Source organism: Styela clava, chromosome 6, assembly GCF_964204865.1.
Source record: "Styela clava chromosome 6, kaStyClav1.hap1.2, whole genome shotgun sequence".
Taxonomy (NCBI): Eukaryota; Metazoa; Chordata; class Ascidiacea; order Stolidobranchia; family Styelidae; genus Styela; species Styela clava.
In genome coordinates, this window is record NC_135255.1 from 4,074,676 (window position 1) to 4,092,133 (window position 17,458).

General features: G+C 32.5%; 1 protein-coding gene across 1 annotated transcript; it reads left to right on the forward strand.

The window, feature by feature from the left end:
- The first annotated feature begins 5,866 nt into the window (after positions 1-5,866).
- LOC120330687 (ras-related protein R-Ras2-like) lies at positions 5,867-13,556 on the forward strand. The gene is made up of 6 exons (XM_039397574.2): positions 5,867-6,110; positions 6,381-6,468; positions 8,556-8,658; positions 9,397-9,505; positions 9,746-9,864; positions 10,716-13,556. Exons 1-6 carry the CDS (start codon positions 6,015-6,017, stop codon positions 10,789-10,791), a joined length of 591 nt encoding a protein of 196 aa, XP_039253508.1. The 5' UTR covers positions 5,867-6,014; the 3' UTR covers positions 10,792-13,556.
- The last annotated feature ends 3,902 nt before the right edge of the window (positions 13,557-17,458 follow it).

Sequence of the window (17,458 nt, forward strand, 5' to 3'; positions counted from 1 at the left end):
TAGTGGTTCCTAATTTTTCTTGCGTGGGAGGGAGTGGTAGTGAGTAGAAGTTATAAGTAAAAGTTTATTTGGACTTCATAATCAGCATAATAGACGATAAAGTAGTTCGTGAAAACAAAAAAAATGATTATATATATATTATATAGTTATGAAGAGCAAACAAAACCTCGGGTAATGTTTGAAACTTACAGATTTTAGAGGGAAAGGTGTTGATAAAAGAAGTAGTACGTGTTTGCTCACCTAAAGTTCACCACATGGTTGAAAATTTGTAAGTGAAATGATGTGTGTTGTTTAGAGCAGTCATATTGAGTTGTGGTAGTCTGTGATGGGATTCATGATTTTGAATTAAATGCAGGCACATACTGAGATGCATATTCGATTCTTGAATTTTCTTGGTAAAATTTGCTTGTTACAGACATCGTGTAGATTTTATTAGTTACTCATACCTCGCCAGCCAAGCTTTATCAAAAAGGTCAACCACACGCCAACCTAAAAATATAATTATTATTTAAATTAACTGATTTTTATTATAAGTGCTAATGTGAACAATACCTTGGAAATTTATTGCGTCTGCACGCGGTATAAAGTTGGTGAGTCGGGAAACTTAGTCGTACTAGGCGATAAATAAATATTTATCAAATGCGAGCCTTTTTATTTAAACTATAACGAAATGTAGCTACTGCTTCTAGTAATGCCAAAATACACTTTAGTGCAAAAATGAATTGTGTCATTTCGTATCCCACAAATTTTTGATTTTATGTGTTTGTTTAACACAAATTTAAACATGTGTACAGTTGAAAAGTATATTGGTATTGTAAATCCTATGTTCGATACTGTCAATGAGTATATATCCTCACCGGTAATGGTAGTCTTTTCATTATTATAATTTGCATATTACATATGGCGCTGGAGGACACACCCTGGCCAAGTAAAGGTCAAAGGTTAATCTCGGATTCATGTTGCTAGACTTTATTTCTGTTATGGGCCGTTCCAAGCAAAGTCCTTATATACCTGGTTCCAAGCAAGCACTGTAGAATGGAAACGGCGGTACCGGTACCGTAGTGTTTACTGTGTGTTTGAGTTCGAGTTTATTTCGATCCCATATCCACTGAACGGTGGTTGACGGTATTGGTAACGTGCTGTATTGTCGAATTCGCCAGTTTGTACGGTGTTTAATTGCAAAGCAAATAGTTATGAGTTTAGTACCGTATCCGTAGTTTTTATTTATATTTTGTACAGATGTACCTAATATACGGTACCGGTATCTGTAGTTTCTTGTGTTTTTTTGCCTTATTATATATCTGCATGTGTGTGGTTGTTTGTGTTAATGCAGTAATGTGTATGTGCCGGTGCGGTACCACGTCTTTTTGGCAAAAAATCCAACTTACGGCATTTATCCTTGGCGGCTTGGGGAGAGGAAAGCCATAACTTAAGACAGTTCAATCGAACTGCAGTACTGAGTTGTGTTATTATGATTCGAATCTAAGACTTTTCTATTCCACAATAAAGCTGAAATTCATAGGCTACTAGAAATAATGGTTTATGTCAGCATCAAATTCAAATAATAATAGACTAGTCTAAATATGACACGAATACTAATATTGAAGGACTTCCATATTTTCTGAAAAGGAGAAAAGCTAATTCTGCCCAGTACCAGGATCATGTTATCTTGTTCAATATTAAAAATAATAATAACCATGTAAGTATCCTGTGACAGGGCACAGTTTATCAATTTCAAGATGTCCCGACATTTGGTTCAATAAAACAAACACTCTATTTGTCTCTGAGACGAGGACGTCTGGCACGATGGCAGATGTGTCAGATCGCGGCCTACTTGTCTCTATAATAATTTAAATAAATCGCAAGGTGTCTCGGCCATCACATGACCAAAATCGAATTTGTTTGGTAAAAACTTTCGAATGCTCTGGCCTCTGGTAAAATTTATTCCATTGAAGAAATTTTTTTTTTTCTTCTGAGGAATGGTGATGTTTTAAGATTGTGCTGCCTTTTAGTTCATCGCAGAGTGCGGATTGCTGATTTGTGTCGATATGGAGGCCCAGACTGTCTCGTTAAGAAGGGATGTTCACTCACTGTTATAATTGCTGTCTTTTAATGTGGGGGCCATTCTTGGAGTAACAGAACTGTGTCGTACTGCAACTAAAATAATTCAGTGAAGTTTGGATTTAGAAGTTTAAATAGGCTACTGTACCCAACTACTGAAAAATCTGAATTTTTTCAAACATCGACATCTCTTTATTATATTTATATGTTCCTATTGAACCTTTTGATATTATCAATGCTCTCATTATACTAGGGCTTGTCTTATCTGGTATAATGAGATTTTTCAATATTTTCAAACAACAAAAAATCACCATTTATATGAGTCTAAATTCCTATCTTTGAGCTTCTGTAACAAAGCAGTTTTTGTGTGTATTAGCTACATTTATTTACATAATGAAGTATTAAGGTTGTGTCATTTCTAATTTATCTTGATTATAGTAAAATATGTTTTGTTTGTCGCAATAAATAACAGGTTGTTCTTGCCGATTTCTAAGTGTACTTGCATTGTCTATTGTCCAGCCCTAGCCCCGAGTCTAACACCTAATCATGGTATAATAATTCACCTATGCTAGCCCTGCCAAGTTCAGCATCCTATGTACTAATTTGTTCACTGTAAAGAGTCATTTTTAGAGTGACGATGCAGTAAAAAAATAAAAAACAAAGAAATTGTATTCATATTACTTAAATTTAGTTTTGTAGTCATATTTCTATCATGCCTTTTTATAGGGTGTGTGACATTTAATATTGTTCTATTGCAAATATACAGGTGGCATGGTTATATGTTTCTCAATGCATGTTGTTCTTATGTGAATATCAATACAATTTTGTATCTTCTTTTTAATATTTAGATGCTATATCGTGGCGCATTCAAGTGTATGTACTTTTATTTGACAAGTGGGTTCCAATCCAGCCCATTTTTGTATATCAACACCTCTATTCTATCGTACCAAAATATATTTGATACAATATTTTAAGTACCGGTATTATAAATATTGCACTTTTAATAAAGCAATAGAATACTTGCTGATGCTTCACATCTGCAACTATCTATATCAGTTTGTAACATTGTGCAATGCAGATCATCTCCAAACACTAATATAAGATTTTGATAGACTTTGTAACAAAAGAAATTTGTCAACCTGGCATTTGGACATATTTGTAATGTCATGGTTGTTTATTAACTGTCACTAGTTTCCTCACTCAAATAGTTTTGAGTCTGGGTTTGTGACTGAGCGCGCTGTAATAATCACCAATTAATGGCAAGATGTGCATTATTGTATTTTGTAGTGCTCTTGTATTTGCGAAGCAGAGCTGGAAAATAGTACCAGAGTATTATGAAAGAAAGTGTACAGCTGAATATATCAGAAGACATGCAATTTCACCCCATGGGTTGTACCCACGACTTTGTGTTCAGTATGCAAGGTTCATAATCGCTCTTTGTTTGTTCTTTGTTGTCTTCAATGTAAAATCGGCATCACATTATTAATCTTCTCTCAGATTCAGGCAATCTTCAAATTTGTCTGTGTTATTGACACATTTTGAGTATTAGGCAGAATGGTAAGAAGTTTACAATAGTTTAAAAAATACACCATTCGGATTGCGTAAATTTTAAATGGCTCTCATGTTCTGTCATCCTTCAAGGATATAGGTATTGCTTGCCTACATGAACTGTATTGATCTTGTGTAGCTGAAAAGCATGTGTAATTTAGCATATGCATCAAATTCCTTGTACTAGAGTTGAGTGAACTGGTCAATTTCCCATATTTGCATAATTCTCCAGGGATTTTATCTTACTGTGTATATATAAAGGTCTAGTTTATATCTTACGTCAGATGCATTGTTCTCTTAATTACTATTTTCAGCATATATGTGGGGTATATGATAGGAATATTCTAAAGAGTCGAAGATCCTTTGTTCATTTCAGTTCACACAAAATGAATAATTTTTGCACTTACTTAAGGCTATGAACTTATAACTGAACTTATAGGACAAGCAATGTACATTCATGCTATACATTTAAATTATATATAATATAAACTGCTTTATTTATAGTTATCATTGGTGCTTGTAACTGTTATATCAAGGGATATTCGCACTTCTATTGAGGGCCAAGAAACACCAATAAGTGACTATAAATTACTTATGAAAAATAAATCTGTAGTATGTGGCATTAATTAAATGGAATTCTTTATTAGTAAATTTTGCCAGGGACTGAATTAAAGGGACTTTGTAAGTTCAAAGACAATATCAATCTATCGATTAAACTCTTAAAAATAGTTTTTGAATCAATAACTTTCCATATCGAATACTGGTATATATTAATCAATGATTTGACTTCCTTGATTTATTTAATGGTGTAAATAAAATGACTAAAACAATGCCATCATCTTATTATCAAAATTGGTAAAATTCTACTGTATGCAGTATGATATAAAATTCGATTTGTATTACATATATATAGAACATTGAGAAATGTTGACTATAATTGAAATTATGTATATCAACTATCAATTCTATCAAAGTGAGAAAGCTCGATATATTGCGATGGATTATGTCTCTTTCTGATCATTGTTTCCTTTCGTTTATGAATAAGAATTTGCCAATTGCCTCTTTCAAATATTGTGATCTTTGATATCTATTATATTCACATCATTTGATTATAAATTGTACTGCCATTGTCAAGCAATAAAGGTCTAATATTCAAATTAACCTTTTTTCATTGAAAATTGAATTAATTTAAATTTAGCTCAGATGATAGCATACATACCCCTTGTGACATTATTTTATGATTTATGTGTTCAGGAAGTCAGTACTACATGCTCTGCTTCTCGTAATTCATACACTCATTCAATGAATCATGTAGTTCCTGGCTAATGCGTGCCTGACGCCTGCATGTGACTGTTACCACTACCAAGAATATCACTTGTTGTTACCTGATATTGCAGACTAAGCTATTGCATATTAGGATTATCTTAAATGAAATAACATTTTTGTGGTTTATCATAATTTAATATCAATTTCTTCTGTGTATTTATGGAGCCAATTGCTTGTATTAGGACTTTCGAGTAGATTTCAAAATGACAACATCATATGAGAATAAATATTCAACCCTTTATTAAACAAAATACTCTTTTGTGTTCTAACTGCTATGTTATTGGAGTTATTGAACTTTGCAATCTAATTGCTAAAGGACTATTTCTTTAAGAAAATTATTAGAATCTGCTACCATTTTTATTTCTATGAAAGAAAATATTAATGAAAAAACAGCAATCTGAATTTCCCTATAGTTATCAACCATCAGGGAGTGAGCAATACTTTGCAGCTGACTTACCTTTTTTATTGTTTATTGATGATTTAATTTTAATTGAGCAGACTAATAAACTAAATTAATGTTCACGATTTCTATAAAGAGAAAACTGATTTGTTTGCTATTCAATTTATGGTAGTTGTGTTATAGTTTGCCTACTTTTATGACATATAATAATTCAGAGGCAGGTAACACATTGTCGTAATATTGGTACACTGTTGTTGTGTACTGTATTTACAGCCTTTACCTAATGAAGTCGTAATGCTTAGTGGTCTGGTTCATTTCACTGTTTAATATGGTAATGATTGATAACCTTTGGTGGCAAGCCATGACTTCAGATTTCCATTATAGACAATGATACTGCAACAGTTGGTGTATGAAGCAAAATTTAGATTGAGTATAGGTGACCATCTGTTGCTAAGCCACGGGTGTGCACTACTTCATAAAATTCAAAAATTTTGATTTAATATACATGTATGTATATGTATTTTACAGGTTTTATATAACAATGGGAACACCTAGTCACTATTGATTATAAGAGCTTTGTACTAGTAAAGTAGACATATCAGTATTTCGTCATAAAACGAGGTCAACACATTAATTTATTAGGAAACAGGGGAACTTTATGTGACAGATTTGAACTGTCATGGCGGCAGCTAATGCTGAACAAACCTCCTATAAACTAGTTGTAGTTGGAGGTGGTGGAGTCGGAAAAAGTGCATTAACTATTCAATTTATACAGGTGAGTTATTAAACATTTTTGATAATCTATTTTGTGTCAATATATAATTACCAATAATATATCTAGTTATCTATAATCTATACATGTTCAGTATTAAAGCTCTGATGTGATTTAACTTATTATACTTTTTTGTTCGTTTGACGCTCTTTCTGTTTAACTATGTCAAATCTGTAGGATTTTCCATTTTTTACACAAATTTTGTGGCATGTACATCTCCATATGTTGCTATTTTCATACTGTGAACTAACAGTTTTTATTTTTTTGTTTCAGTCGTATTTTGTTCAAGATTATGATCCAACGATAGAAGACTCTTATACAAAACAATGTGTTATTGATAATAAAGTTGCTAAACTTGATAGTGAGTACACTATTATTTTATATATCACTTTGCAGACAGACACTGGACAGTATAGATTTCAAAATATCGTGGGTCTGTAAATATTATATCGGCAAAAATTTGCTTTTCTGAATTTCAAATCTTGTTTGGTAAATGTTCTGACTAGGTTTTTTTTGACATCTGATGAAATAGCAAAGCCTAAAGCCTAGTGTTTTCAACAATGCTTTCTTATATATGCATTTGTTCAAAAATGGTTTGAATACACTATTGCATATGAAAGGTCCATAGGTTTCTTGCAACACATGTAGTAGCCTACTATAAATATATATGCCTACTAGGAATGGACGAAACCTAATATTTACTCTAGTGAATATAGTCTGAATCGATATATATGAAATATTGGATATAAGCTGAATTTGAGTTGTTCCAATTGATTTTTTGTATAAAGCATCAGACATTGAATGCCCCAAATGACAGATTCTCAAATGAAACTATTTTAAATTATTCCTATAACAAGAATTTACAGTGTCGAATATACCAACTTTTGAATGTGTCCGATTCATTCTGAATATCTCTGACCACTACTTTGGGAAATTATTGAAATGTAGGACTTTTATCCTTTTCTGAGTAGGTGAAAATCGGATTTCTGTCAATATATTTATTGCATCCGAGATTGTCACAATGTAATTTATTCTGATTTTGAATAACACAGCGAATTCTTGTTAGAAAGCAGCTTATATTTTGGACATTGCTAATTTCTGATTTGGTTTAAATTCTTATTATACAATGCTTATTTGCTTCATTGCTTCGGACGATAACCTGTACAAGCTATCGCTGCTTGTTAGTTAATAATGAGCTGGTATTTTTGGAAAGACAAGAATCTTTTCGGTTTGGTTTCGACTACCTGATTCTTCATTATATACTTGACGAGGTGATGGGATGGGATTTGAACACAATTGGTTTTACAAATTTGTGATGTAATATTCATATATTGATTTTTTGTTGAATTTTCAGTTATTACCATATAATATAGTCTCCACTTGAGTTAATAAATCAATGAGTGAATATTATTTATATATATATATATACATACATTGAGGGTTACATAATGTTGATAAGGTGCAAATGTGAAGGTTGTTGATGTTTAGGAACAAAATGACCTGTAATCCATAAAATATATTAGTAATGATAACAGTGTTGTGCTAATGCTTGTTAATTATGATTCATAACTTTGGCACAAGTTAGGAAAAACAAAAGGTGAAAGTGGAAATTGGCAGTTATCATGTGGGTGCTAAGCAGTAAGATGATTAGACTTAGACAGGATGTGTGGGTGCATAGGGAATCTTTAAATTTCAATATTTTATCATGCTTGTTTTTTATGTCATATATATTGCAATGTGAAACTTTCATAATAATACAGAATTGGGGATATAACAAATTGGTGCATTAAAAATTTGTTTCTCGAACGTGCATTTGGTGAAATACCTCGACTTAAGGATATATGCAAATACTAAATGACATCTAGTGCTATTATGGTCGCAAAATTAAATTACTAATACAAAAAATGAATCATTTTCATAGCATTTATTCCGCTAGGAATCATAACGTACTTTACTTAATCACTGCAAACTATTACCTGTCGTAATTCAATGTTAATCAAGTCAATTTTGGACATTCAATTACATATCAAATTCATTTACAAGTATAAGTGGGTATACAAAGCGGACACACGAAGTTTGGTTTTATATTTCACGCATAACTAAGCATTCACATCGTCATCAGATAACTATTACAGGGTAAATTCACAACCTCAATTAATATTATTCTGATTTTAATTCTTGACGTCGGCTTTGATCTTTCTCACACTCATTCCCAATTTTGAGAGAACAATATTATCATTATTATCAACTCTGTATTTTGTCTCAAAACTGGATAAATCTTGTATTAAACAAAAGTTTTATACCGTTTATAAATTTTGTGTTTTTAATCTGGAGCTTATGTTTTTTATCTTCAGAAATTTTACATACATTCTTCATTTATATTATTATGTTCTGCTTGTTGTTACCACCCTACATTACTGAAATTTTTAATTCCATTTATTTTTGTAGTTCTGGACACAGCCGGACAAGAAGAATTCAGTGCTATGCGTGAGCAATATATGAGGTCTGGAGAGGGTTTTCTACTTGTTTTTTCAGTCACAGACGAAAGCAGGTAATTTATAATCTCATTTAGACAAATGGAAAAATTGTGTCCATATTCACACAATATCCACAGTGCGATTTTCACTTTATTTGTTTAACCGGTAATCGATTTTATGCGTGATCATCACGTTTAATTACGTAGTCACAATTCATGTGGGTTGAATCCTTTTAAAAATGGATATGACATCATGCCTGTCGTTGAATTTACGAAATTCACTTACAAGTCATCAATCGCTTCTGACTTCCTTCTAAGGTGCTATGGCATGCAATCACACATTTCATTATCTTCACTTAGCTATGTCACTTTCAAATGGTCAATATCAGTTCAGTGAATAGCCTATCACTATAAATGAATTATTGGGCATAATATGATTTGTTAGTCGAAATAGTTTAATAAAAAAAGGTCAGTTTTGATAGAATTCCATACTTTAAATATGCTGTCTTAATTTTAAAATTAATCATTATTACGCTCTGATGAACATTAAGTTTTTCATAAAACTTAATATATAAAGGTATATTAACTTAAGTAAAAAAAACTTAAAACACTTTTTCTAAAAAAACAACCCGGCTAAGATTATTGAGAACTAAAAACAAAATTTGAAATTCTAACACGGACTAAGGACTTTATGAACACCCTGTACTTGTTATTTAGGTCCTATTATGATGGCTCGAAATATTTATAACCAACCTACAGAGCCCATCACAACTGAGTTTTGAATGCTCCATGATTCCATTTTCTTTTTTGTAGTTTCAATGAAATTCATAATTTCCATAAGCAAATTCTACGAGTAAAAGATAGAGATGAATTTCCTATGATTTTAGTCGGAAATAAATGCGACTTGGATACACAGAGAAGGGTGAGATTGTATTGAGTACTTATTAGTTCATTTTCTGACAAATGTAAATGATGAAAAAATATTATCTGAGTTGGTTAATAAAGTCATTTTCTGATAAAATATGGTTTCATTCTTTATTTACATCATATTTGGAATTGTTGTTTATGAAGCAAGATTGTCTAGGTTTATTGTATTTTTCTGGATTTTTTACCATAATTTTGTATGTGAAGGACTTAATGTTTATCTGACCTCTTTCATTAGGTAACACAAGAACAAGCGAAAGCGAGAGCGAAAGAACTTGGTATACCATACATTGAAACTAGTGCAAAATCCAAGCTCAATGTCGAGCAAGCATATTATGATCTAGTTCGGAGAATTAGGTATGAATTCTTTTTTTGTTGACACAAATATTTGTTTATTAATTCATGATTATAATGTTGTATATTTCATAGTTACATACATTAGTAATGCCAGTAGTAATCTATAGTACAACCGTAGTTATTGTTTCCGAGTAAAGTTATTTTGTGGACACAGTTACTCATATCAAGCTCTGGTTAATGCAACATTGAGCCTATTCCCAATTTTTTACTCAAGGTTTAAAAATTTGAGTAAGCAAGTAAAAGTAGCAGCTATTTCTTACTCATAAGTGTCTCATACATAGGGGCTACATAGGGACTTCAACAGATTAAAAAGCCTACTACAATACGTCAATACCCTTCGAAAAAAATATCAATATCCTAATCTCACCTAGCATGTGATAAATCACAAAGGTTGTTATAAACTAGCTATGTAGAAATGGCTATTTAGGATAGGATAGGATTTACATATTTATCCCGTGGGAGAGGAAGCCGATAAGACGGCTCAACCATGTGGCGAACCACGGCCTCTCGTCCGGTTACCAGTCCATGTCGGGTATGCGATTTGTTAGCCAGTTATTTGTTCTCGGAAGCATGAACTTGATGGTGAAGGAAGCTGTAACCGACCCGCATTTACGTGAACCACCCTGCAGCGGCGAGGAGTCCAGCGATCCGCTCTCACATAACTTTCCATGCAGGGAATTCGAACCTGCGAACCCACGCTGAGTAATCAGAGGTGCGGTGGCGAGCGTACTCCTAACGCTTACCACGATGAGCCACACCGCCGATATAGTATTTATATATATATTACTGAAAATGTGTGCAGAGTCCACATTAAATATTTTTATCTGAATTTTAATCCTATTATTCGGCAGGGAATTCCAAACTTGGGACTCGGAACCACAAGAGGAAACTCAAGGAGAGAAAAAAGATTGTTGTACAATATTGTAACACCAAATTTGACAATAACTCGAACAAATGGTTATTATTGTCGCCTTATTTTCTACTGCTTACTGGCGGACAAATATACAATAAGTGCATGAAGTAACCACAACTGAGTATATCATGACATATTTGTTTCACTCGTTAAATTACAAGAAGAAAAATTGTATTTTTAAATATTTTTAACCTTTTCATAGATATATGTTCACTCTGGAATTACAAAAACATCTCTCTTGGTAACTGAACCATATGAAAGGCAGATTTCAATATGATAATAATTTTATGTAATGCGCTCTTTTAATGATGGATGATGGGACATACATCTATTAACTGCACAAGGATCCTACTGAGTATGGATCTGTCAGCTGAGCTAGTCCATAATTATATCAGTTAATTAGTCAATCATGCATTTAACGAGACTGCAGCAATTTTATGCAGTATATATAAAATTATTTTCCGCAGCTTAGTAGTAAATGCAAAAGTTTGGCATCTGTATCCAGTTGCTAATATAAAGAATGATATTGTGTGGTGTTTGCCTGCATTTTATATATAAGAGATCTACAGTCTATTTCTGTTTGGTATTTCTGTTTTTTTTTATCATTATCTTCGTTCGTTTTAATCATGTTTTAAACTGTTTATCTATCTTCCTCTCCCACTCCATGTTGATGAGGAATAATTTTGGTTTGAAGTGAAACTTCTATAGTATATGTTTGGTTTACTACTTGATATAGACTCATTGTATCAAGTGGAGTCTATAGAATTCGTCCAAACTTTTTTGTTATGCCAAAGTTGATGATAGTCCTTAACCAGTATTAAAATTTAAATTTATTAAATTAAGCTTCTCAGTTAATCCTAAGTTTTTCTCTATGATCTGATCAGATGTGAAGTCTAACCAAAATACTCTATCAAAACAAGTTATCTTTAGAATTTTAGTCTCAGCTTTCAGTAAATATAAGACCTTCGTAATCCTTGTAAAATAAATGCTGGTATCCATTTATTTGTTCTACGTCTGTTCATGTTGCGTACTTTCACTGTGGAATTACGTATTTGAGTTGTTGTGAGCAAAAACATTTGTGTAATGAGATTCCTTTATCAGTTATAATATACTGTCAGTAACCTGATTGAAACAATATTAGATTTTTACACTTTAAAAATATAATATAAACCTCTGAAGAAAATTGGATGTTAATCTAAAGTTTTTTCCAAAACCCAAAAGCAAGCATAGTCATTACAATAAATTTTCATTTTCCAGATTTAATTTATTTGTTGTGACATTTTAATATTGAAAATAAAATTGAGGAAATTTCGATTACACAAATGAAAGCAGGATTTATCACCCTCATTTCATGTTTTTCTTGTTGTAAACTGAAAATATCAATTATTTGCTGCGGTTATATTATTGTATAAAATTCTTTCATCAATATGAAATATCTTTTTCTCCAGGCTGTTCCATCGTTATGTTTTATTTGTTAAGGAAAGTTGTGCCTTATGATGATGGTACCGCCATGTTTGTATTTGACTTTATGAATCCAATTTTCTTGTTCTTTTTGAATGAAATAGCTGATCTTTTTTTGAAGTGTTTGCTGATGTATTAGATGAAGCAGTGAATTTGAACAGAAAAAAAATGGATGATCGGTCAATTATATCATGTGTTTTTTGGTTTGGTTTTTATCAGTGAGATGTTCTAAGCAATTTATAATTGTTATTGTAATGATGATGAAAATGTAATGATTATTTTCATTGGCTGCTACAATCAGAAAATTTTAAAATAAAAGGAGTACATTTCTAACCGAGCTCATATCAAATTCAAAAATCTTGGTTTGCTCTCTAGACTTCCAAACCTCCAGAGCACAAGGGCACAAATTTCTTTGTTTGGTCTTACATGAAATATCAACAGTAGCGGTCCAATTATTTTTACATGCTGCTTTTAATTTCAATTTTATAATGTTACAATGCATTTCCCGAAAAATTTTAAGAAGGTTTGCTGCATCGGCAGTGTTTTGTTTTTTTCAACTTTATTTTTAAATGTCCTTCTTGGAATTCTTTCATAGTGTAAGATTTTTATCAGAGTTGTTCAGTTCGATCGTTTGATGCCATTCCTTTATTTTTTGTTTATCTGCAGGTTTGCGATTTATATTCAGACTATTTTTATGTAACCATACTTTTTTTCATTTACTTTGTCTGCTTGACAGGGTGTGTGACTTTAATAATCAGTTTTATTTTATATCGTTATTATGAGTATTGGTTTGGCTATTATGAGAAACTTTAATATTACTGACTAATTTTGAGGGACAATTAAATTAATGGTCAATATTCCATCACCAAAACAATCCGTAGCATTCTTTTGCTTGGAATTTACCAGTTTTTATTGACGATTTTGTTTTATTAATATGAATATAATAGTCATCGATACCAATTGCAAATTTTAGGTTATTATGCGGTTATTCTTAATGTATTTTTGACGTTTTATATTTATGATAAGCATCAGTAAAAGAGAATATTATGATGGTTAATTTCATGACTCTGTTGTATCGGTTCTAATGGATCATTATTTAGGTTTTAAAAAATGTCCTCATTTTCTATTGATCACTAGAACGGTGCACGTTTTCTGACGCATTCCTATTCCTTTTCATTGGTAATCTGAAACCTGTTGCGCACTTTTCGCGGGTCTACAACTGCGTTTTTTCATGTCAGAAAGTTTTTTTTCTCTACAGATTTAATCCATACTAGTTTCAATTTCGATACAGTGTTTGAATAGAAAGATATACTGGTAACCGTTATATTCTCAACTTGAGTTTTCTAGGTATGCTGGACGTAGCAATGTGAACTAATATTTCAATTCAATAAAACGAAAGGCACGTTGGTTTGATAATGTGCGAAGTGGAATAATTCCGTCATTATAGTGGAGGCCTATTCTAAATTAGCTAAGTTGTAGTCTGTTGTATATTCTAATCATGAATACTCTGTATTGCCGCATTTGACGCAATAATAGTAAAATTAATGTTTTTTGCTGTACTTCGCAGCCATGGTTGTACAGAGTATTGGTACGCCTGCTGCAAATTATGATTCATTTTTTTATGCATTTATTCGAGTTGTTTCTTGGAAAAGATGTTTTCGCTGGCTGCTACCATTAGTAACCCTGCAGTTAAGCCAATCACTAAGTTGAGTCAGCGAGTTGATGTCGAACGATAAATATGAAAGACAAGTAACCAACACGGACAGTCGACCAAAATTCGTATATTCAACCCAGAATTAGCATCCAATACCTTTTTTATAAAAATAATATTCAAATATTAATGTAAAAGGAAAGAGAATCTTCCCTGGCGGCAGATTATCAAAAAAAAAAACTTGACAAACTGAGCAATATTTTTTTAAATAAATTCCAACTATATCTCTCTATAATCGCAAAAATCAACGTCGTCGATGGCCAGTGTATACATATACATTTACCTGTGAATATAATACGTACAGTAATTCATAAACTATCTCAAATTCTCAATCTACATCGGGGGTGGGTAACGTTTGCTTCCAGTGTGTCAATTTGTAAATTTCAATGTCAAAATACGCGCATGCGTGCCGATGAAAAATTGCGTTATATTAGTCCGGCAGATAAGGGGCCTTTTTGGGCGCAACCTTTTTTCAGACAGTTTTTTTATTATTTGGGATTATTCATCTTGGGTCATTGAACAATTTTTTTACGTCTTGATATTGGGCTTCAACTAATCTGTTATGACGCCATGATGTGGATTTCGAGTTCATGTATTGACATTTTTCTCATAAAATGAAGGCATTATTACGGTTAATACTGTTCGGTTAATTTATGCTTAGCAAGCTTTGTTTTTAAGGTTGGAGCGATAGAGTTTTTCAAAGTTATACAAACTCGTTTATTCGATCGCATTTCAATTTTCGCAAGGTGGTTTCGTCGCAGGGTCGTTTTCGAAATGGCGTTACGTTACTGCGCCAACCACTGAGCTACAGCCTGAAAAGGCGTGCATGAGCCTCTATCGTTATTTGTGGCGTTTTGAAGAATTTATTGCAAATAAGAAGCGTTTGGCAAGTTTTTACATCCATTTTTCTTCAACCTATTTAATACAAAAAAATCAAATAGTAGGCCTACAGTCATTTTGAACAAAACAGGCAAAAAAAAATTGATTTAAAACAATTGTTAGCAATTCGTTTTGAACAAATCCCTAACCGTGATGTAATTGATTTGAATTCCACCGTAACAATATCATCAGCATGATAAAGAGACCCAATTTATTCATAGCGGTTATATATTAACATATCACATATTTTGAGAAAATGAAAACAAAAGGGCAAAAAGGCAACGACCATAATCTTATTTTGTAAATAATATTTTAATACAGTACAATCTACAATGAATAGATTTAAATATAACTATGAAAAAATAATACATTTGAACATAGTTCGAAGTACAAATTAATAAATTTCCAATTCTTGTTTTTTTCTGGCATGGAAAATACAAGACATAATGAATAAAAACTTTGACAGAAAATAAGGAAAACACCAAGATATTTTATTGTGGTTCTCCCATTCGGCACCTATGTTCACGGAACTTTTTTTCTCGTTCATTTTTCTCGAAAGGCTAAAAGAATAAAAACCAATAGTTTTCTGTTGTGTTTCAAAAAATCAGTTGTAAATGATGTTATTTGATGAACGTTTCCCCAAACTTTGACCCTGGAAAAATTCTCCCTATACTTTACTTAAGAATTTTTTTATGCTTATTCTGATAGCGTTTTGGAGAGTGGACGTTTACTAAGTGGTGTACATGGTAAAAGCCAGCATTTTTATTGAAATATTTAACCACGCTCCGCTTACAGGTGCTGATAGCTAATTTTAGTCTAGTGTATCAAAGCTTCCCTCGGGACCATTTTTTTTATTATTGCAGCTAAAGAAAAGCTCTTCCGGAGGACATAATGACAATTAAATTACAACTAAGTTTTGGAAACACTACTAAAAATAGGCCAATTAATATGGAAAATCGCGAAAACGAGCCAATATTTACAACCGTGCTTGGATATCTCTCTGAGCGATTGTACAAATTGTTACCGTACGATTCAGCAGTGGTTTTCAAACTTTTTGATATCGTTACCCCTCAATCGAATTACCAAAAGCCCAGTTACCCCTTGCCGCTGCCGTACATTGCTGCCGAACCAGTGCCGTACATCATCGCTGACTTTCTGCTGATAAGTCATTGTTACCGAAATAAACAAGGAAATCGATGCTCGGGGAAACATTGATTGTCATTATATCTTACGTTAAGCTTTAGTTTAGCTGCAATAAATAAAAATTAGAACTGACCAACATTCATAGCTGGATGTTGGTTAACAAATTATCTCTTAATGCTAACAAAACTAAATTTGTATTATTCCACCCAAGCAAGCATAAAAGTGTGAGTTGTTCAAAACCACTACTGCTCAATGACAATGAAATTGAAAGAGTGAAAGAAATAAAATTTCTAGGAGTTATCTTTGATGAAAATCTATCATGGAAATCACAAATGTCGCATGTTATTGGTAAAACAAAAAAGAACTTGGCAGTTGCTGCCATGATTTTCATGACAACTCATTGTCAAACTGCTTTGACGACATACTAACCAAAACCACCTCCAATCGAAGAAGTAATTCCAATTTATTTATACCGTTTATGAGTAAATCTGTGAGCCAGCATGCCCTATGCTATAATGGACCTAAGCTATGGAACTCTCTCCCCTTGAATTTGAAGTCATTAAAATCCAAAAAATCATTTCAGAAACAAGTTAAGTCGTACTTGGTATCCAAATATTAAAAGTTATTTTCCCATAACCACACTGATATATATACTCTTTCGTATGTAATTAGCTACAAAGTTTTGATAGCTCGGACACAAAAAATATTGAACCTTCATGAATGACCATGATAGAAAGTTGGGACACTCTTCACTTGCACATACTTATTTTCATGAAAATATTAAACAGCTACAATATTGCTATTGCTCCTGCAGCTGCTGATTGTTGTTGAGCCGGCAGCCGGCTCTCTCCACCTGTTCTACATCTAATGTTGGTGTGTCGGGTTCTGTAGCATGCACAGCAAATTATTTTATTTATTTATTTTTCAAATGGCTGTTTACACTCTGACATCTGCATGCGCATGTTCCCTTTTTGCTTAACGTTGGATTTTTGACATTACACATGCATGATCTTTGTTTCTATATGGGTGGTGTGATACCTTATGAGGGTTGTAGACCGTATAGTTTAGCTCCTGTACCTATTATTGTAATTAGGCGACCAGTGGAGATATATTGGATTCTCCCCTTCATTTTAATTTGTTGTGGTATTCTATGATTTGTTTTGTGTGTATACAAAATTTTATCCTAGGTTGAGGTTCTGCTGTGAAGATGATGTGAAGGCCAACATACGAATGGTCAGTGTGGTTTGAGAGTTTCTGCATGGTTTGCGAGGAATTCACCCCGTGTCCCAACCATATTTCAACTCTGGTCTTTGAACTAGCGTTTTATAGATAGATAACTAATAATCAATATCTACTCGAAATCATATTTAATTCTAAACAAAAGTGTAGGGTAGTGCTGTTTCCAAATATGTAACCCTTGAATATCCTACTCGCAGATTTATTTTCTGTTTTTTAGGTCGTTCTGTGATGATCAATACAATGGCTAG

Coding starts and splice junctions, on each gene's coding strand:
- LOC120330687 (XM_039397574.2), top strand. CDS start 6,015: ATGGCGGCAGCTAATGCTGAACAAACCTCCTATAAACTAGTTGTAGTT. Junction 6,469..8,555: donor TAAAGTTGCTAAACTTGATA/GTGAGTACACTA, acceptor TTATTTTTGTAG/TTCTGGACACAGCCGGACAA. Junction 8,659..9,396: donor TCAGTCACAGACGAAAGCAG/GTAATTTATAAT, acceptor TCTTTTTTGTAG/TTTCAATGAAATTCATAATT.